Below are 23,984 nucleotides of genomic sequence, written 5' to 3'. Positions count from 1 at the left end.
CAGGCCGCAGAACCAGACCGTGAGCAGCCAGCCATAGGACCAGCCTGTCAGCCAGCTCTGAAACGCAAGCGAACCTCAGGACCAGCCCGCCAGCAGCCAGCCCCAGGACCAGCTGATGAGCAGCCAGCCATAGAACCAGCCATTGAGCAGCCAGACATTGGACTCGACTGTCAACAGCTTGCAAATGACAACATATGGATGTCAAAAAAATGGTAGAATTGAATGGTCTTCCTGCTCAAGAAATGAACCCCCCTGCATGGCTGCCAATGTGATTTGGATGCTACCAGGACCTACATGCTTAGCAGTCACTCATGCACAAGACATCAATTCTTCTTTTTACCTTTTCATGCCATCCCCTATCAAAAAATACATATGCAATACACACGCAGTGAGACTCTGCCCCTCATGTGTGGTATAGTCTGGTATAAAATTGCCGTGTTCAATGGCTTCAATGTGTTGTTCAGACAGATGTTATTGAGTATGTTCAATTTCTACAATATTTGTACAATAGTTGTATTATTTTCCAGTTATGCCTGTTTTATGATGCATTTCCTTATTTTGTTATATTTTAATACAAAAATAAACAAAACGAGTGGCACTTCTATTCATAATTGTGATTTAACAAAGGTAAAGGCAACACATTTAACATATGTGTTATTACTTGCAATTGGGATGAAGTAACCATCTAGTGAGTATTTAAAAAAAAAAAATTGATTATGTTGAATTAAAAGGCCTAAAATGCAATGGGTCTACCAGACCCAGCAGCACCTCCTGTGTAACAAAAAAACGGACACCCTATGAGGGTTAACGAACCTCCAAACATGGGGAAGGCCATTTCATGTGAACGGAACTTTCTGCAGCATTCTGAAGAGTCGCGTAACAATAATAGACAGGTGATATTTTTGAGATATGTGCTTCCTAGAGGCATTTTTTAGTAAAAGTTGGGAACAGGACTTTTTAACATAATTAAGGTGTGCTGAATCCAACTAGCCCTGTTCCCAAGCTGAATTTTGAGTTTATGACCATCGAATTAGCATAAACAAAATGGTTGCCAAAATGGCGATTTTGGGCACTTTCATTGGGCGGATGTCATTATACCATGTAAATTAATTCATATTGTTCACAGAAATCTTCCTTGGCCAATAGATCAAGGATACAGGCTGTGAAAAAAAGAAAAAAAATCTAGTATTATGCCCATGTTAATTACCTGAAAAAAACTTTGAAAAATGTAATTGTTGAAATTTTATAACTGAGCAGGCACACGGTATTTGACGAATGAGACTTATGTTTTTTGAGGGTCAAGAAAGATGTGTAGTGATGAAATGTAAAGTTTAAAATTGTGGCCTGGTTAGGTCTTCGGGCTTGAAACCAAAGAGTTGCCGGTTCGATCCCCGACCAGTAGGAAAAATGTGGGTGGTGGAAAGGTTGAGCACTAGTCTCCCATGCCCACATCCACGGCTGAAGTGCCCTTGAGCAAGGCACCTAACCCCTCACTGCTCCCCGAGCATCACTGTAGCAAGGCAGCTCACTGCTCCAGGTTAATGTGTGCTTCAATGTGTGACCTGTGTGTTCACTAATTCACGGATGGGATACATGCAGAGACCAAATTCCTTTGTATACCCAAGTATACTTGGCCATAAAACCTGATTTACATTACATTTACATAATTGAAGCGAATTGGGTTGGTAATGTATGTAGTCTCGGAGTAAGTTATACAGGCCTTTACCCATTTCGGTAACACTTTACGGTAAGGGTACATTAATTAATTTACGATTTATGTATTACTTCATTCATTAATATCTAATTAATCATCAGGAATTTACTGAGTTCATAGTTTGTCATTTGTGACCTCATACATGAACACATTACTAAAGTATTAGGTACGGTGGGCACATCATTATGAATTATGATGTATTAACCATGATCATGACCTTATTTTTCTGCCAAAAATGTGGTCATCACTGCTCAAATTCTGATTTGAACATAACTTTGGAGTTCTCTAAACACATGTCATTATTCACTACTTTATTTGAGGGGCCACAGACATGATGAATGCATGAGAAATTATCCTAAAATTCATGTAATCATGATGATCATGCTTAAGAAATCATAAATCATAATGATATACCCATCACACCTAATGCTTTAGTTGATGTGTTGTTGTTCATACATGAGGTCATCATGAATGAGAGTATATGAATTCATGTCAATTCCTGATGATTCATAGGATATAAAGGAATGAAGTAATGCATAAATCATGAATTAATTCATGCATGAATTCATGATAATTCATGTTTACCATAAAGTGTTACCCATATTTCTTCATAACATTTGTGTTAGTAAAATGATTGCATGTCCTGTGAATTAATAGCTAGATGAATAACTTTATAACTAGTGCAAGTTCAAGTTTAAGTTACTTTATTTGTACCCAGAGGTAGATTTTGTTTGCAGTATAGAATGCTTCAAGAGAATTTGCCAGAACAAGAGCACAGAGGATGCCATCTCTATGGCACTTCACTCTGCCCTGTCCCTCCTTGACAATAGCAACACCTATGTGAGAATGCTGTTCATTGAATTCAGTTCAGTATTCAACACCATTATCCCCTCCAAACTGATCGATCACCAAACTCAGTGAACTGGACATCAATACCTCCCTCTGAAACTAGATTCTGGACTTCCTAACCAACAGACCGCAGTCTGTTAGATTAGATAACCTCACCCACTCAACCCACACCCTGAGCACTGGCGTGTGCTGAGCCCTCTTTTACTCCCTCTTCACCTACAACTGCATACCTGTACATGGCTCTAACACCATTGTCAAGTTTGCAGACAACACTACGGTGATTGCTCTCATCAATGAGACAGCCTGCAGGGAGGAGGTCCAGCACCTAACATCGCGGAGCACCGACAACAACCTGGCTCTCAACACCAAGAGGACCAAAGACCTCATTGTGGACTTCAGGAAGTCAAAAGCTAGCACACAAAGCCCCATCCTCATCAACAGGACTGAGGTGGAGCATGTCACCAGTTCATGTTTCTGGGTGTCCACATCTCTGTGGACCTCTCTTGGACCCTCAACACCTCTACCTTGATCAAGAAGGCTCACCAGCATCTCTTCTTCCTGAGGAGACTAAAGATCACAACCTTTCTCCTCAGATCCTGGTGAACTTCTAAACCTCTACAACTGCACCATTGAGAGCCACCAACTGTGTCACAGTATGGTATGGCAACTGCCTCCTTGCCTGTGCCTGTTGAGGTGTCCATGTCGATGGCAACCTTCACAGGGACAACAAGGAGGCGAACATTTTGCCCCTATCCCACCAATAGTATTCTATTTATATTTATAAATGTACACACTTTATTACACTTAAACATAGCAATATTCTACTGATATTTCTACGGTTGTTCGTGATTAGTTCAAAGGAACTCCAATGATTTTAAACTCCAAACATGTGTCCACCCACCACGAAGACGATGTTTACCAATGAAGTCAGGCCACACTCTTTGCCAAAGAGGACCGTAAACATAGTCAAGAGTATAATAAGGTGATAATAAGGCTAATTAGTATAATAATAGTTTTTTTTTGCATTTTTATATTTTTCATAGCCTTTACTTTTTATTTATTGCCCACGGGAGATTTCTGAGATGCACAGATGAACAATATTAATTTATTTACATGGTATAATGATGCCCGTCCGAAGAAAGTGCCCAAAATCGCCATTTTACCAGCCATTTTGTTTATGCTAATTAGATGGTCAAAAACTCATAATTCTGCTTGGGAACAGGGCTAGTTGGATTCAGCACATGTTAATTATGATAAAAAGTCCTGTTCCCAACTTTTACTAAGAAATGCCTCTAGACCCATATACAAGGACTTTTTCTTGAAATAGCACTTGTCTATAATAACTATTACTGTTTTTTTTTTTATGTACTCGTTGTGTAATATAATTTGCTTTGGACAAAAGTGTCTGCTAAATACCATAACCATAATATGCTGTGTGTGCTTTTTATCTGGATCTTGAGTCTGTAAATAAAGTAATATAGGCTACATAATATTTTTGGTATTGCAAGTTTTCAGAAATTGCATGTATAAATATGTAGCCTAACTGGTCCATTATCTAGGCTTAGGCCTACTGACGGTTTTCGGAAACAGTCTTAACTTAGATGGTGGTTAGTTGAACGATGGATTGTAGGCTACCATGTTAGTAAAAAGCTAACCTCCAGTATCAATAGACCAAAAGGGGGTCTGGCTTATGGACGAGGGAGGGGTCGAGGGACTGGCACTGTGTGAATAGGGCTAAGCAAATGCGGTTGATCCAAAACATCTGGGCGCAAACATTTCGCAAATATTTCATTCTGTGGGGAAAGGAAGTAAGGTGAAAATATATGTAAGCTAAATAGCCTTTATAAAATATTTTAGATGTTTGACTTGAGACTAAGTTAATGAAGAAGCCTAAGTAAAAGTTATAGGGGGTAGCTGGCATTGACTAAATCGGTGACTGCTGTTAGAGTGCGAGTCTTGCTAATCTTGTAGCATATGTTTGATCTCCAACGTTTGGCAATATTGGCAAGGAAGCAGGTACTGCCTGGAAACCATATTAACTGCACATGTGAATTGGCTCGAACAGATCCGTCGTGTCTGGACAGTGTGATTTTAAATCATAAGAAGGTAAGGCATATCATCCATTAATGTTGATCGATCTGTTCAACAATTTTGCAGAGCATGCGACGAAATTGAAAACTACGACGGAGTATTAGGGCCACACATGAAGGAAAAAATATTTTTGCCATGACGAGATTAAACTCGCCATGTCGACATTAAACTCGACATTTCGAGAATAAAGTTGAAATGTAATGTCGACTTTAATCTCAATGTATCGACTTTAAAGTCGCCATGTCGACATTAAACTCGACATTTCGAGAATAAAGTTGAAATATCATGTCGACTTTAATCTCAACATTTTGAGAAGTTAGTTTGGAGAGAGAACGACCGCTCGGGACGATTGAAAGGGAGGACGAATTAAACATTCCAGTTTTCGACTGCAACAATGATAAGACATAGGCCTATATCATGTGAACAAAACATAAAACATTAACCTCCGTTGCTCAGCCAAATACTTTCCTGTAGGTCCTTATCACGGAGTTACAGGCGTGCGATGGTCAAAATAGCCTAAACGTCATTAGCGGTTTATTTATTTATTGTAGGCCTATTATTAAAAAGTGTTTTTCATCTAAAGGTTCAACTTAATGCTTAGGCCTATGCACTAGACCAGTGTTTCCCAAACTTTTTTTCTGGGGACCCACTTTTTAAAAATGACAGACCATCGCGACCCATTTCACTTAAAATCTACCCTGCAACCACCAATATTGTTTTAGGCCACAGGTTCTCCAACTTTTCTATGCCTTCCCCAACCATACATTGCTATAGGATCTAGATAGATAGATCCTGCTTTGAACACGGTTGTGTCGCATTTTGAGCACCATCAGCGTGAAAAGTTGGAAATGACTACTGAAAAGATTGTAATGCGCATCCGAGAGTTTGGGGTAATTCTCGCATGTTGCGCAGTCGTCATTCGTTAGCATAGTAAGCTGTTCCTGTATTTCTAAAAAAAATGTTGTAGGCTACATTGCGTTGCAGACAAATGGGTCCATAACACTGTGGACGTCAATTCCGATCTAAACAGCAAATAACTCAAGTCGTTATATTGTATTGTTGTATTATATTATATTGTATAGTCGTTATATCAGAACAAGAGGCTTTTGCGCAATAGCCGGAAGAATGTGCCTTTACTTTGGAGTTAGCGAGGTAGAAAACGAGAGGAATAGTGTTTAAAATGTCCATTTCAATTGTAACCTAATATAATGCACTGTTGTGCATTTTAAATCAGAAATAAGAATGTGAGGAGGTTGCTTAATGTTAAAGATTGCATCTACAATCGAAACTATCTACATGCAAATTGAATGGCCTTATGTCCGGTCTATGGATGTCTGCTTTAGTTGACAGCACGGTCACTAGATTTTAATCGGTAGAAGAAAAGTTGAGGAGCTGGTATCTGTTAATGTTAGTGCAAATAGGCGGATGCATGTCCCTTGTAGTTTGCAACTGCAAGGTACATGGCAGGCGCCCCACAGGTTTCATTTTGAGAGGTAGATATCCATGCTCTGGCACCCCCTCTGCGATGCGTTCGTCCCCCAGTTTCATGCGCCAGTTTCATGAGCTTTTATGACAAAACCGTGACTGTGGTAGTTAACAAACTACATCCTAATAGAAAACTGTTAGCTTTCCTGGTATCAAATGACAAATGGTATCAGTTAGGCCGACCCAAATAATATCTCCTGCGACCCACCCGTGGGTCGCGACCCAGACTTTGGGAAACACTGCACTAGACTAGGCATACTAGGCGCTCTCCCCAATCCTAGAATTTCACATTGCTTGTTTGTAATGGATGCAAAACAGCCTATTGCTGAATGTCTAGGGACGAATGAAGCTGTCCTCCCGACCACCCACTACTACTACTACTCCCTACTAGTAGCCTACATGCGCACATATGCACACATAGTGCATAAATAAAGTATACATGCACACATATTCCCTCACGGGATCAAAATAGTATATGCTTAAGCTATACCTGTGTTTATAGCCTCCTATGTTTATTGCAGGTGAGACATGGAAAAGCAGTTTTAGAGAAATTAGTTAACCTATGGAGAGTGACGGCCTGTGGTTCATGAAGGGCAGTTATTTGAATGTGTGGTGGCCTTACCCACGTAAAACAGAGTGAAATAGCATTTTGTATAGAAACATTATATCATTGGATACATGTATTATTCTAGCTATATAGCCTAAACGGCATAGTGCATGGTATTTCCAACCGCGAGATACAGCACTTCACGATGACGGCAATGAATAGTTAACAGACAAGACGCAATCTATCTGAATATCTGCAATCTAGCAATCTATCTGAAATAACACCTATTTGATTTGAAGCCCATTATTCATGTAACGTATTGTGTGTTAGTGTAGGCTAGCTTAAACTTTGTATGCTATGTTTAAACTGCGAGTTTAATGTCAGCATGTCGACTTTAATGTCGACACGTCGAGATGATATTTCAACTTTATTCTCGAAATGTCGAGTTTAATGTCGACATGGCGACTTTAAAGTCGACACGTCGAGATTAAAGTCGACATGACATCTCAACTTTATTCTCGAAATGTCGAGTTTAATGTCGACATGGCGACTTTAAAGTCAACATGTCGAGTTTAATCTCGCCATGGCAAAAATATTTTTTTCTTCATGTGTGGCCCTAATACTCCGTCGTAGAAAACCGATACAAATCCTGAATGCAGTGGAGGTCCAACAACACAATCATGCACAATGCGTTCCCCTTTTTGCGACTGCACTCCGAAAATTGAGTTTCGGAGAACAGACGTTCGGTTCACACTAGTACTTTATAAACTCGCAAAATGTCCCCTTTCTTTTTGTCATCTGCAAAATAAGCTATCCCCATTTGGAGATGGCTCCTTTTGGATCGTCCCATTTAGAGATCCAGTCCAAAAAATGCGTTGAACAGAGCCAACCCGAAACTACGAGGCTGAACTTGGCACCACTTTCGTTTCCGCGGGGGAAGACCACTTTCAGATCGCGGGGGAGTTAAGTTTCCGTTCCACCTTAAATAATGCAATTTTCTACCTCGTCCACAAGGGGCCAGCGTTGACCGCAAATCCGCGATAACACAGGCATGTGCCTGTTGCAGATGAACATATATCTTTTTTCTGTTGACTCCACTGCCGAATGTTTTGAGAAATGTTGCCTTTTGTGTTCTATTAAATCATTTGGTAATTTAGAGGGGGGGGGGGGGTTATGTAGAGGGTGGCAGATTATGTAGTTTTTTCTTTATTTTCTGTGCTGGATCTTTTGATACATGTTGGGTTATGTTTTTTTCTATTAAATAATTTTGTTCATTTTACACTGGGGGGGGGGGGGGGTAGCAGATTTTGAAGTTTTTCTACAGTAAATGTATTCCCTACGGCCTACATGTCATTTTGCATCGGACTTTTCAACACATTCTGAAACTACACTCTCTCCTCTTTCCAATGACACCCCACTTGTGAAATTCTATGGTTGAAAATGCCCTTTTTTGCCCCTCTGAAAATACAGTATATATTTTGTGAAATTGCAGAATTTCAACACTTGAACAGGGACAGATATCCCATGAAGGATTTTGCAAGGGATCTTTCACCACATTCTGAAACTACACTTCCTCCCCTTTCCAATGACACCCCACTTGTGAAATTCTATGGTTGAAAATTGCATATTTAGCCCCTCTGAAAATATAATATGTATTTGTGAAATTGCAGAATTTCAGCACTTGAACAGGGACAGATATCCCATGAAGGATTTTGCAAGGGATGTTTCACCACATTCTGAAACTACACCTCCTCCCCTTTCCAATGACACCCCACTTGTGAAATTCTATGGTGGAAAATGCCCTTTTTTGCCCCTCTGAAAATACAATATATATTTTGTGAAATTGCAGAATTTCAGCACTTGAACAGGGACAGATATTCCATGAAGGACTTTGCAAGGGATCTTTCACCACATTCTGAAACTACACTTCCTCACCTTTCCAATGACACCCCACTTGTGAAATTCTATGGTTGAAAATGCCCTTTTTTGCCCCTCTGAAAATACAGTATATATTTGTGGAAATTGCAGATTTTCAGCACTAGAACAGCGACTGATGTCCCATGAAGGATTTTGCAAGGGATATTTCACCACATTCTATATCTACACTTCCTCCCCTTTCCAATGACATCCCACTTGTGAAATTCTATGGTGGTAAATTGGATATTTAGCCCCTCTGAAAATATAATATGTATTTGTGAAATTGCAGAATTTCAGCACTTGAACAGGGACAGATAGCCCATGAAGGATTTTGCAAGGGATGTTTCACCACATTCTGAAAGTACACCTCCTCCCCTTTCCAATGACACCCCACTTGTGAAATTCTATGGTTGAAAATGCCCTTTTTTGCCCCTCTGAAAATACAGTATATATTTTGTGAAATTGCAGAATTTCAGCACTTGAACAGGGACAGATATCCCATGAAGGATTTTGCAAGGGATCTTTCACCACATTCTGAAACTACACCTCCTCCCCTTTCCAATGACACCCCACTTGTGAAATTCTATGGTTGAAAATTGCATATTTAGCCCCTCTGAAAATATAATATGTATTTGTGAAATTGCAGAATTTCAGCACTTGAACAGGGACAGATATCCCATGAAGGATTTTGCAAGGGATGTTTCACCACATTCTGAAACTACACCTCCTCCCCTTTCCAATGACACCCCACTTGTGAAATTCTATGGTGGAAAATGCCCTTTTTTGCCCCTCTGAAAATACAATATATATTTTGTGAAATTGCAGAATTTCAGCACTTGAACAGGGACAGATATTCCATGAAGGACTTTGCAAGGGATCTTTCACCACATTCTGAAACTACACTTCCTCACCTTTCCAATGACACCCCACTTGTGAAATTCTATGGTTGAAAATGCCCTTTTTTGCCCCTCTGAAAATACAGTATATATTTGTGGAAATTGCAGATTTTCAGCACTAGAACAGCGACTGATGTCCCATGAAGGATTTTGCAAGGGATATTTCACCACATTCTATATCTACACCTCCTCCCCTTTCCAATGACACCCCACTTGTGAAATTCTATGGTTGAAAATGCCCTTTTTTGCCCCTCTGAAAATACAGTATATATTTTGTGAAATTGCAGAATTTCAGCACTTGAACAGGGACAGATATCCCATGAAGGATTTTGCAAGGTATCTTTCACCACATTCTGAAACTACACTTCCTCCCCTTTCCAATGACACCCCACTTGTGAAATTCTATGGTTGAAAATTGCATATTTAGCCCCTCTGAAAATATAATATGTATTTGTGAAATTGCAGAATTTCAGCACTTGAACAGGGACAGATATCCCATGAAGGATTTTGCAAGGGATGTTTCACCACATTCTGAAACTACACCTCCTCCCCTTTCCAATGACACCCCACTTGTGAAATTCTATGGTTGAAAATTGCATATTTAGCCCCTCTGAAAATATAATATGTATTTGTGAAATTGCAGAATTTCAGCACTTGAACAGGGACAGATATCCCATGAAGGATTTTGCAAGGGATGTTTCACCACATTCTGAAACTACACCTCCTCCCCTTTCCAATGACACCCCACTTGTGAAATTCTATGGTGGAAAATTGCATATTTAGCCCCTCTGAAAATATAATATGTATTTGTGAAATTGCAGAATTTCAGCACTTGAACAGGGACAGATATCCCATGAAGGATTTTGCAAGGGATGTTTCACCACATTCTGAAACTACACCTCCTCCCCTTTCCAATGACAACCCACTTGTGAAATTCTATGGTGGAAAATGCCCTTTTTTGCCCCTCTGAAAATACAATATATATTTTGTGAAATTGCAGAATTTCAGCACTTGAACAGGGACAGATATTCCATGAAGGACTTTGCAAGGGATCTTTCACCACATTCTGAAACTACACTTCCTAACCTTTTCAATGACACCCCACTTGTGAAATTCTATGGTTGAAAATGCCCTTTTTTGCCCCTCTGAAAATACAGTATATATTTGTGGAAATTGCAGATTTTCAGCACTAGAACAGCGACTGATGTCCCATGAAGGATTTTGCAAGGGATGTTTCACCACATTCTGAAACTACACCTCCTCCCCTTTCCAATGACAACCCACTTGTGAAATTCTATGGTGGAAAATGCCCTTTTTTGCCCCTCTGAAAATACAATATATATTTTGTGAAATTGCAGAATTTCAGCACTTGAACAGGGACAGATATTCCATGAAGGACTTTGCAAGGGATCTTTCACCACATTCTGAAACTACACTTCCTAACCTTTTCAATGACACCCCACTTGTGAAATTCTATGGTTGAAAATGCCCTTTTTTGCCCCTCTGAAAATACAATATATATTTTGTGAAATTGCAGAATTTCAGCACTTGAACAGGGACAGATATTCCATGAAGGACTTTGCAAGGGATCTTTCACCACATTCTGAAACTACACTTCCTCACCTTTCCAATGACACCCCACTTGTGAAATTCTATGGTTGAAAATGCCCTTTTTTGCCCCTCTGAAAATACAGTATATATTTGTGGAAATTGCAGATTTTCAGCACTAGAACAGCGACTGATGTCCCATGAAGGATTTTGCAAGGGATATTTCACCACATTCTATATCTACACCTCCTCCCCTTTCCAATGACACCCCACTTGTGAAATTCTATGGTTGAAAATGCCCTTTTTTGCCCCTCTGAAAATACAGTATATATTTTGTGAAATTGCAGAATTTCAGCACTTGAACAGGGACAGATATCCCATGAAGGATTTTGCAAGGTATCTTTCACCACATTCTGAAACTACACTTCCTCCCCTTTCCAATGACACCCCACTTGTGAAATTCTATGGTTGAAAATTGCATATTTAGCCCCTCTGAAAATATAATATGTATTTGTGAAATTGCAGAATTTCAGCACTTGAACAGGGACAGATATCCCATGAAGGATTTTGCAAGGGATGTTTCACCACATTCTGAAACTACACCTCCTCCCCTTTCCAATGACAACCCACTTGTGAAATTCTATGGTGGAAAATGCCCTTTTTTGCCCCTCTGAAAATACAATATATATTTTGTGAAATTGCAGAATTTCAGCACTTGAACAGGGACAGATATTCCATGAAGGACTTTGCAAGGGATCTTTCACCACATTCTGAAACTACACTTCCTAACCTTTTCAATGACACCCCACTTGTGAAATTCTATGGTTGAAAATGCCCTTTTTTGCCCCTCTGAAAATACAGTATATATTTGTGGAAATTGCAGATTTTCAGCACTAGAACAGCGACTGATGTCCCATGAAGGATTTTGCAAGGGATATTTCACCACATTCTATATCTACACCTCCTCCCCTTTCCAATGACACCCCACTTGTGAAATTCTATGGTTGAAAATGCCCTTTTTTGCCCCTCTGAAAATACAGTATATATTTTGTGAAATTGCAGAATTTCAGCACTTGAACAGGGACAGATATCCCATGAAGGATTTTGCAAGGGATCTTTCACCACATTCTGAAACTACACCTCCTCCCCTTTCCAATGACACCCCACTTGTGAAATTCTATGGTTGAAAATTGCATATTTAGCCCCTCTGAAAATATAATATGTATTTGTGAAATTGCAGAATTTCAGCACTTGAACAGGGACAGATATCCCATGAAGGATTTTGCAAGGGATGTTTCACCACATTCTGAAACTACACCTCCTCCCCTTTCCAATGACACCCCACTTGTGAAATTCTATGGTGGAAAATGCCCTTTTTTGCCCCTCTGAAAATACAATATATATTTTGTGAAATTGCAGAATTTCAGCACTTGAACAGGGACAGATATTCCATGAAGGACTTTGCAAGGGATCTTTCACCACATTCTGAAACTACACTTCCTCACCTTTCCAATGACACCCCACTTGTGAAATTCTATGGTTGAAAATGCCCTTTTTTGCCCCTCTGAAAATACAGTATATATTTGTGGAAATTGCAGATTTTCAGCACTAGAACAGCGACTGATGTCCCATGAAGGATTTTGCAAGGGATATTTCACCACATTCTATATCTACACCTCCTCCCCTTTCCAATGACACCCCACTTGTGAAATTCTATGGTTGAAAATGCCCTTTTTTGCCCCTCTGAAAATACAGTATATATTTTGTGAAATTGCAGAATTTCAGCACTTGAACAGGGACAGATATCCCATGAAGGATTTTGCAAGGGATCTTTCACCACATTCTGAAACTACACTTCCTCCCCTTTCCAATGACACCCCACTTGTGAAATTCTATGGTTGAAAATTGCATATTTAGCCCCTCTGAAAATATAATATGTATTTGTGAAATTGCAGAATTTCAGCACTTGAACAGGGACAGATATCCCATGAAGGATTTTGCAAGGGATGTTTCACCACATTCTGAAACTACACCTCCTCCCCTTTCCAATGACACCCCACTTGTGAAATTCTATGGTGGAAAATGCCCTTTTTTGCCCCTCTGAAAATACAATATATATTTTGTGAAATTGCAGAATTTCAGCACTTGAACAGGGACAGATATTCCATGAAGGACTTTGCAAGGGATCTTTCACCACATTCTGAAACTACACTTCCTCACCTTTCCAATGACACCCCACTTGTGAAATTCTATGGTTGAAAATGCCCTTTTTTGCCCCTCTGAAAATACAGTATATATTTGTGGAAATTGCAGATTTTCAGCACTAGAACAGCGACTGATGTCCCATGAAGGATTTTGCAAGGGATATTTCACCACATTCTATATCTACACCTCCTCCCCTTTCCAATGACACCCCACTTGTGAAATTCTATGGTTGAAAATGCCCTTTTTTGCCCCTCTGAAAATACAGTATATATTTTGTGAAATTGCAGAATTTCAGCACTTGAACAGGGACAGATATCCCATGAAGGATTTTGCAAGGTATCTTTCACCACATTCTGAAACTACACTTCCTCCCCTTTCCAATGACACCCCACTTGTGAAATTCTATGGTTGAAAATTGCATATTTAGCCCCTCTGAAAATATAATATGTATTTGTGAAATTGCAGAATTTCAGCACTTGAACAGGGACAGATATCCCATGAAGGATTTTGCAAGGGATGTTTCACCACATTCTGAAACTACACCTCCTCCCCTTTCCAATGACAACCCACTTGTGAAATTCTATGGTGGAAAATGCCCTTTTTTGCCCCTCTGAAAATACAATATATATTTTGTGAAATTGCAGAATTTCAGCACTTGAACAGGGACAGATATTCCATGAAGGACTTTGCAAGGGATCTTTCACCACATTCTGAAACTACACTTCCTAACCTTTTCAATGACACCCCACTTGTGAAATTCTATGGTTGAAAATGCCCTTTTTTGCCCCTCTGAAAATACAGTATATATTTGTGGAAATTGCAGATTTTCAGCACTAGAACAGCGACTGATGTCCCATGAAGGATTTTGCAAGGGATATTTCACCACATTCTATATCTACACCTCCTCCCCTTTCCAATGACACCCCACTTGTGAAATTCTATGGTTGAAAATGCCCTTTTTTGCCCCTCTGAAAATACAGTATATATTTTGTGAAATTGCAGAATTTCAGCACTTGAACAGGGACAGATATCCCATGAAGGATTTTGCAAGGGATCTTTCACCACATTCTGAAACTACACTTCCTCCCCTTTCCAATGACACCCCACTTGTGAAATTTTATGGTTGAAAATTGCATATTTAGCCCCTCTGAAAATATAATATGTATTTGTGAAATTGCAGAATTTCAGCACTTGAACAGGGACAGATATCCCATGAAGGATTTTGCAAGGGATGTTTCACCACATTCTGAAACTACACCTCCTCCCCTTTCCAATGACACCCCACTTGTGAAATTCTATGGTGGAAAATGCCCTTTTTTGCCCCTCTGAAAATACAATATATATTTTGTGAAATTGCAGAATTTCAGCACTTGAACAGGGACAGATATTCCATGAAGGACTTTGCAAGGGATCTTTCACCACATTCTGAAACTACACTTCCTCACCTTTCCAATGACACCCCACTTGTGAAATTCTATGGTTGAAAATGCCCTTTTTTGCCCCTCTGAAAATACAGTATATATTTGTGGAAATTGCAGATTTTCAGCACTAGAACAGCGACTGATGTCCCATGAAGGATTTTGCAAGGGATATTTCACCACATTCTATATCTACACTTCCTCCCCTTTCCAATGACATCCCACTTGTGAAATTCTATGGTGGTAAATTGGATATTTAGCCCCTCTGAAAATATAATATGTATTTGTGAAATTGCAGAATTTCAGCACTTGAACAGGGACAGATAGCCCTTGAAGGATTTTGCAAGGGATGTTTCACCACATTCTGAAAGTACACCTCCTCCCCTTTCCAATGACACCCCACTTGTGAAATTCTATGGTTGAAAATGCCCTTTTTTGCCCCTCTGAAAATACAGTATATATTTTGTGAAATTGCAGAATTTCAGCACTTGAACAGGGACAGATAGCCCATGAAGGATTTTGCAAGGGATCTTTCACCACATTCTGAAACTACACCTCCTCCCCTTTCCAATGACACCCCACTTGTGAAATTCTATGGTGGAAAATTGCATATTTAGCCCCTCTGAAAATATATGTATTTGTGAAATTGCAGAATTTCAGCACTTGAACAGCAACGCTCATCCCATGAAGGATTTTGCAAGGGATGTTTCACCACATTCTGAAACTACACTTCCTCCCCTTTCCAATGACACCCCACTTGTGAAATTCTATGGTGGAAAATGCCCTTATTTGCCCTTTGAATATATAGTATGTATTTGTGAAATTGATGAATTTCAGCACTTGAACAGCCATACTCATCTCAGGAAGGATTTTGCAAGGGATGTTTCACCACATTCTGAAACTACACCCTCTCCTCTTTCCAATGACACCCCCTATATGAAATTCTATCGTTAAAAATGGCCCTTGAAAATAAAATGTATTTGAGAAATGTATTATTTTCAGCACTAGATTTGGTCTAGTCTTCCCATTTGTCATGGGAAATTTATTTTGGCCTATTTTTCTAATTATACATTTTCAGCACTACATTTGGTCACTATCACTTAAAAGTCATTTGCCACATTTCTGTCATTTTTGGGGCCATTAGTGTTTCTACCATGTCTCATTGGGGGGCAAGCATTGAAACTGCGTAGGGACCCTATAGGGCTAGTAGGATTTGTTATTATGCTTCTTTCTAGTGCCATGGGAGTCCATGGCAGCACATACAAATGTACATAGTAAAATGCTCAAACTTTGCACACTTATTCTACTCTGGCCACTTATTCACTTCAGGCCACTTTTCACACCTATATGTATCTCCACAATTGGAGATACATATAGCAAGAAACCTTGAGTGGATACAAGACCCAAGGGCCTGACCTATCTGCCTAGGGTCAGTTACAGGGCAGTAAGGTCTGTACTGTATACATAATAAATTAATAGGTTAGTTAGGTGTACAGAATAGAACACAACAACCTGAGGTATGTTACAAAGAGGTAAAATGGTTGCATAACCAGTACGATGTATGCATGAATCCTATTTAGTGTCAGGAAATTCAAATAGTCCAATGTAGGGCATGTATTGTCCATAGGGATTAGGAATTGTCATATCTCAAGTACTGGGTAGCTAGGCTGCACGGGCCAGGAATCCAGACAAGGGGACTGCAATAGGCAATGGTAAGTGTTACGGCCAGCTCGTTCCCAGACCGAAACATAAAGAGGGTGTCGGAGAGGCAGTTCTTCAGTCTGACGAATTGTGGCCGCTCTATCAGGTAGTCTGCAATCCAGGATACCAGATGAGCATCCACAATCATCTGCAGGAGTTTTTCACCCAGTCTGAGGGGTTGGATGGTGTTAAAAGCACTGGAGAAGTCAAGGAACATGATACTCACAGCACTCTTCCCCTTGTCCAGAGGAGGGGGGATGGGGGGATGAGGGGTATTTGGTGGCTGTAGACTGGTGGCTTGTGAACAGCGTTAGTGTAGTCGCATTGTTCATGAACATGTTGTGGGGGAGGGGTGCATCAGCCTTTGATGGTGGAGGTGCATGTTGCACTGAGAGTGAGGGGTGAAGTGTGAACCGGCAGGCAAGCAAGCAAGAGCAGTGTCTGAATTTAGTTGACTTTGTACTCTGCACAATGACAATAAAGTTGAGTCCAATCTAATCTAATCTATCCCTAGTGACCAAACATCACCAACATTATTGTGTGGCGAATCCATGACCCAAGTCTGGTTTCGGTACGAGAAAGCATTGCCAAGATATGAGCTCATTTCCTGTAACTTTAGTACCTCCTAGTGGTCCAAGGTCACCAAATATATTGTGTGTCCTCGGGATGGGGTCTTAAGTCCATATACCAAGTTTTGTTTCGGTACGCAAAAGCATTACTGATATATGAGCCTACATCCTGTGATTATAGCGCCCCCACAGTGGTAAAAAGACCAGGATGGGAAAACATATAACCACACAGTGGGTGCCTTGCAGCTTTGATGCTTGGCCCCCAATAAAAGGAAAATGTACAAACACAATGGGTGCCTACACTGCTTGGTCCCGAATAATAGGAAAGCGTAAATATACAATTGGGCTTTGCTACTGGCCCCCAATAAGAAAAGGTAGAAACAGTAATGATGCTTCGCAGCTTCACTGCTTGGCCCCCAAAATAACCAAAATGTGCCAAATGACGATGATGGTGTGATGGGGAGAAAATGGGGAGAAAATGATGGGGAGAAAATGTAGTGTTGAAAGCCACAATCAGAATAATAGCTTGAGGATTTTGAAATTAAAAAAGCCTATTTTCTTGGATGGAATTGCTCATGAAGGAAGTCATTGGAAGAGGACACACTCAACTATTCATATACGGTGGAATTGTTTGCAACAAATCAGTCTTGACCAATAGGGACCAATTTTAGTGTATAAAAACTGCAATGAGAGAAATAGGCAATGGGAGTTCTAATCGAAAACAAAGCCATTTTATGCGATGGGGGTTTCACATGGGGGGTTGTCATTGGAAATAAGAGCGAGTGTAGTTTCGGAATGTGTTGAAACAGCCGATGCAAAGGACATTATGGGATGTGTGTAGCTGTTCAAGTGCTGAAATTCTGCAATGGGTGTGGGGTGGGGTGTCATTGGAAAGGGATGGAAGTGTAGTTTCAGAATGTGGTGAAAGATCCCTTGCAAAATCCTTCATGGGACATCAGTCGCTGTTCTAGTGCTGTAAATCTGCAATTTCCACAAATATATACTGTATTTTCAGAGGGGCAAAATATCCAATTTCCCACCATAGAATTTCACAAGTGGGGTGTCATTGGAAAGGGGAGAAAGTGTAGATATAGAATGTGGTGAAATATCCCTTGCAAAATCCTTCATGGGACATCAGTCGCTGTTGTAGTGCTGAAAATCTGCAATTTCACAAAATATATATTGTATTTTCAGAGGGGCAAAAAAGGGCATTTTCCACCATAGAATTTCACAAGTGGGGTGTCATTGGAAAGGGGAGGAGGTGTAGTTTCAGAATGTGGTGAAACATCCCTTGCAAAATCCTTCATGGGCTATCTGTCCCTGTTCAAGTATTGAAATTCTGCAATTTCACAAATACATATAATATTTTCAGAGGGGCTAAATATGCAATTTTCAATCATAGAATTTCACAAGTGGGGTGTCATTGGAAAGGGGAGGAAGTGTAGTTTCAGAATGTGGTGAAAGATCCCTTGCAAAATCCTTCATGGGATATCTGTCCCTGTTCAAGTGTTGAAATTCTGCAATTTCACAAAATATATACTGTATTTTCAGAGGGGCAAAAAGGGCATTTTCAACCATAGAATTTCACAAGTGGGGTGTCATTGGAAAGAGGAGAGAGTGTAGTTTCAGAATGTGTTGAAAAGTCCGATGCAAAATGACATGTAGGCCGTAGGGAATACATTTACTGTAGAAAAACTTCAAAATCCCCCCAGTGTAAAATGAACAAAATTATTGCCACATTTTTGGGGGGGAAATGCGGATCTGTAAAATTATATTGTACATGTGTGGAAAAAATATGTACCTGCACAAATACTTTGTACGTGTGTGAATCTCCTACGCGATGCTTTCCTGCGCAACACTGAAAGTACGAGTGTGAAACTGAGATACAAGCTTACGGACTTTTGACCCTAATTTTACTGCCTTTCTGAAGAGCCAATCAACACATTGCTTACTGCCAACCAATCAGCGTTCCCCACCGACCACCTAGATTTTGGTGCTAATATTTTTACAGATCTGCATTTTCCCCCCACATATGTACAAAACATTTCTACAGATACACATTTCTTTCACACAAGTACGTAATATTTCTACAGATACACATTTCTTTCACACAAGTACGTAATATTTCTACAGGTACATCATTTTCTCACACATGTACAAAATATTTCTACAGGTACGCAATTTCTTTTCACATGCAGAACTCCTTTTGCACAGCTGCAAAACTTTATTACACATGTAAACATCTTTTCACAAGCTCTCAATATTAAAGACCCTATTTTGACTCCATACATGTCAATTATCTGGGGTGGTACCTAGGGGTCCAATCAGATTTTAGGGGGTCCAGTGCCACCCCGGCCACCCCTTTGGCTCGCCCCTAATGATCTGTCGTCAGCATGAAACCATTTAACTCACAAGGGAAATGGGCATGGCCATAGATTACCCTAAGCACTTTGCTATTTTATAAACAGAAGTTACATTTCGTGTGGACATCATAGTGTTAAAAAAACGGAGATGTCCAGCTTAGTGCATTAGCCGACAGTGTGTGGAGACAGTGATTCTGCAACTGCCATGGTCACACACACTGGTGTGCTTGAGTGAAAGCCAGGTGTGTTTGGTGTTAGTATTATTTATGATGATTTGCAGAGCGGTCATATTTTGTAAAGGTCTGCCAGGGAAATTTTTGTTTTCATAAATGGCGTGCTTTCTCACAAAAGCATAGAATCACTGTTAGGGAAGGCGAAATTTAAAAAAAATCTTAACCGGCCACTGAGCCTCATTAACCGGTTAAAGTCGGTCACCAAAAATTCTATAACATTTATGATACCCGTGTCCTGTCACGCGTCTTTCTCTGCCCGTGAAACAAGTTATCCCCCCATTTTAGAATGGTTAGGCTCCCGTCACACAATGTTAGTTTGTGCCCTTTGTATTATACATTTTCCCCAATCATTGTCCACTACTTGTGGAGGAATAAGGGTATTGTTTTGGGGAGAAAAATAATTGCTTTCCCTGCGCACCCACGCACAGGCACACATTACGCACAACGTCGACCTTCCATGCAACGCAGCACCGAGCTCGGGCTATAAAAAGCTCACGTTACAAAGTCACAAACAGAGAATGCTACATTTGGTGGTGTTACAGGAAAGTATATTAACCAACGTCTTCGTAAAAAAACGTACCGATTGCCAACAGCCTCTGTATCGTGCTGCACAAAATCCTTTGCAATAAGTTCCTGTCATCATGCCATTTAAGTACAGATGAATAATAAAACACAAGTAGGCATATTACATTGTTACAATTATCATCACGCCATAGTCAACACGCAGCCACTAACAAGCAGTGAAGTTTGATATTGAGTGATCATATCGCCCCATACAATACAACACCAATAACACGTGTGTGCGCAATGTAATAACAGACGCTGGCTGGCATTCGGGAGCTTTAAAAATATATATTTTTTTTTTTAAACGGCGGCAGAAAATTTTAACCGGTCAACGTTGATTCGGTCAACCACTGGTTAAACGGCTACCGGTTAACACCCCTAATCACTGTGCTCATTAAAGGAGAAATCCGGTGTGGTTTTGACCTAAAGTGTGTTGAAGTATGGAGCTACTTTGAGCCTCGTAAATTGTGTAAAACAGTGATTTATTTGCATGGCTAGGCCGATGCCCGAGGCACCCCCAACGAAAAACTGTTGGTAGCATTGGCTAACTAGCGCCAGATTTCTGAGTGCAGGGGACAAGCCGAGGTGAGCTATGAGACATACGTTCACACTCGGTATCATGTTTCAACACACTTTAGGTCAAAACCACACCGGAATTCTCCTTTAACTAGCTGGCCACGAGCATCCTCCTTCACCAACCTGTGATCCTAGGCAGTCACGTCAGTGGCGCGCTGAGGCCCTTCTCATCTGCTGATACAGCAACAGGAGAGTCCTCCACTGCTATCCTGCTCCTCATTGACTTGATCATTAACGGAGTGATAATCAGGAGAATTCACTAATTTGTTTTGGGCCGGGCTGATTACCGTACTCTGAGCTAAAAAGCGCATGATATTGCTGTTATAATAAAATAATAATTTTCTTAGATGTACCTTCCGAGTAGCCTGCACTGTGCGACTGCAGTTCCTTTAATTTTCAGAATGTTCATTATACCTTAAGTCTTTCTTCAGTGACTAGCAAACTTTTTGAAAGTTGAGGGTGACAAGTGCATTATTTGAATTACGTTGTATGAAGCTTATAACAGAGAATATAACAGAGTGATGGCTTACTGAAGCATCGGAAGAAAGGGAGTTTGTTCAAATAGCCATGAGGGCTAGTGCTGGGTGTTATATACAAAGTAGGACATTTTGAGTCATTTAACTCCTTTACAGCAAATACAGTAGATTATGTGAAGAATAATGTTCTACTTTTTTAATCAGAGTTTATAGGCTAACTAAGTTACTGGTTTCATCTTAAAGAACAGATGACATAATTAACTTATATCCATTTTTAAAAAACAGGTCATAAAACTAAACAGCCTCCAGGACTTCATATTAATTCCACAAAATGGCCAGCGCCACCAGCCCACCTAATCAACTGATGCAAGTTGGACCTGCAGCCTCTGAAGCAGAGAGGGTTGTAATTAATGTTGGTGGCGTGCGACATGAAACTTACAAGAGCACCCTCATGTCCATCCCAGGCACACGCCTCGCCAACCTAGCCTCTGACACCAGTGCTGACCCACAGAAACATCCGACCTCTGAGTTTTTCTTCGACCGGGACCCGGGAGGGTTCGCCCCCATCTTAAACTACTACCGCACCGGGAAACTGCACTGCCCGGCAGATGTGTGCGGTAAGTCGTTTGAAGAGGAGCTTTCCTTCTGGGGAGTCAGTGAAACCGACGTGGAGCCGTGTTGCTGGAAAAACTTCCAACAGCATCAGGATGAAGAGGAGGCGCTGGCTCAGTTTGAGCCAGACGAGGGACCCCCAGACTACAGCACCCTGGTGGGGGGACCGGGGAGGATGCCGACATGTAGAGTTTGGATATCAAAGATGTGGGCCCTCTTTGATGATATCCATTCATCTGTGCCAGCCATGGTTCGTTCATTGCTACTTTTCTGATCATTGCTGTAGTCCATGTATGTGCTTGATCTTTTTGCTCAATAAGTTGCCTTATGTTCACTTGGATAATTAATTACCTGGGGTGCGTTTCCCAAAACCATAGTTGCTAACTAAGTTAGCAACTTTGTTGGTTACAGTGCAATTTCCCATTGCCAACAGGTTAGCAACTATGGTTTTGTGAAACGCACCCCGCAGTTGCACAACTCTTCCGGAAATAGTCTCTGCAATTTGTAGGCTAGACGATGAAGATAAAAGTGTCTTAAGTGATTATTTTCTTCAGAGAAAATTGTATTCTTGTTCAGCTGTGTATTAAGTACCTGCTTCACCCTATTAACAGGATTGTACAGTACAATGATGGCCTAGAACAATAATATCCCCAAATAATCACAACATTATTTTAATAGTTTAGGTCACATGGTTGGAAAAGCATTTACAGGCAGGACTTCAGTGATGTCTTTACATGATGTGCCTAATTGGTTGAAAGAAACACCTGTTTTCACCCCTGGGTTACCGTTACACAGTTAGGTAGAACCAGAGGCCTAATTGGTTGAAAGAAACACCTGTCTTCACCTCTGGATTACACAGTTAGGTAGAACCAGAGGCCTAATTGGTTGAAAGAAACACCTGTTTTCACCTCTGGATTACACAGTTAGGTAGAACCAGAGGCCTAATTGCTCCCCCTCTTGTTTTGGTGTGCTATTTGAGCTCTTCTTCTTGGGATATGACATTTCAGATTACCGTCTGTACAGATTTTGCAGGATTTGGGAGAACCACTAGAAAATGAATGAAAGAAGAACTGTACATTATACTGAATGCTTTTAATACCTGTGACAAACTAGGTATGCCAGAGTTATTTTTTATGGCAATTGTTTGCATTTTCACAACCTGCACAGAAATCCTTTTTTCTGATGTTTATCGTTGTAGTTTGTGCTACATGTTGTGTGTTTGCTCTTTCCATTGACAGATCATTGGCATCCTCTCATTGCTCTTCATCCTGGTGTCCACAATTGCTTTCAGCCTTGGGACCCATCCGGAGTTCCCAGAAGTCTTTGGGCCAATGTTCTCAAACGTTGAATATGAATACAGTGAGGGAGAGTATGAGGTCAGCAATTACCAAACAAATTCTATAATGATAGTGGAGATCGTCTGCAATATCTGGTTCACCGTTGAGTTCTTGATTCGCGTCATCTGCTGCCCAAACAAGCTTAAGTTCGTCCTGAACGTCCTGAACATCATTGACTTTGTGGCCATCCTGCCCTTCTTCATGGAGGTGAGTTGGCGCGGGACGATGTCCGGGACCACGTTGTTCTTCCTGGGATGTCTTCGTGCAGCTCGCTGCATCCGACTCGTGCGGATCTTCAAGATGGCGCGGTGCGTGACGGCAGTTCGGGCGCTGGGGCATGCGCTGCGGGCCAGCATCTGCGACCTCTGCCTCCTGGGCATCGCCCTGTTTGTGGCCCTCCTTGTGTTCTCCATCCTGATGTACTGTGCTGAGCACATCACCAACGACCTCACACATTTCCAAACTGTACCCTTGGCTCTCTGGTGGGCCGTGGTTACCATGACGAACGTGGGGTACGGAGACATGTATCCAGAATCGTGGCCTGCTATGGTGATTGCCAGTCTGTGCGCCATGACAGGAGTCCTCTTCATCACCATGCCCATCCCTATCCTCGTCAACAAGTTTGCCAAGTACTACGCTCTGACAGAGGCCAGGCAAAGACGACGGGCCAAGAGGAGGAGGGGGGATGGGCGATCTGCGGGGGCCAGTGCTCCTGTCTGGAGGGGCGTGGAGAACCTCCACAGCAGGGTCAACCAGTCAGAGGAGGACACCAAGAGCAGCAGTGCAGGTTAGTAGGTGTTGAACTACCAAACAATCCTCAGGAACTTCATTAGAGGATGAGGTCTTTTTAACACATCTGAATTAAGAATAATGAAATTCACAC

The 23,984-nt window shown here is 40.9% G+C and overlaps 1 protein-coding gene across 4 annotated transcripts in view; it reads left to right on the top strand.

Annotated features, from left to right (window-relative positions):
- The window catches only part of LOC143122910 (voltage-gated potassium channel KCNC4-like), a 157,099-nt gene that overhangs the window by 129,450 nt on the left and 3,665 nt on the right, over nt 1-23,984 (top strand). For 2 of the 4 annotated variants that reach the window (XM_076283910.1, XM_076283913.1), the window contains exons 1-3: nt 4,395-4,669; nt 21,438-22,014; nt 23,003-23,888. In XM_076283910.1, coding sequence (XP_076140025.1) covers nt 21,484-22,014; nt 23,003-23,888 — 1,417 coding nt within the window. In that variant the 5' untranslated portion in view covers nt 4,395-4,669; nt 21,438-21,483. The other 2 variants (XM_076283911.1, XM_076283912.1) reach the window with 2 other exon arrangements.

This window comes from Alosa pseudoharengus, unplaced genomic scaffold (genome assembly GCF_046254945.1).
Source record: "Alosa pseudoharengus isolate Yale_2024_CS ecotype anadromous, Long Island Sound unplaced genomic scaffold, YU_APseudo_1.1 YU_APseudo_1.1_scf_14, whole genome shotgun sequence".
NCBI classification, from domain to species: domain Eukaryota; kingdom Metazoa; phylum Chordata; class Actinopteri; order Clupeiformes; family Clupeidae; genus Alosa; species Alosa pseudoharengus.
This window is presented reverse-complemented; position numbering and strand designations above follow the sequence as displayed.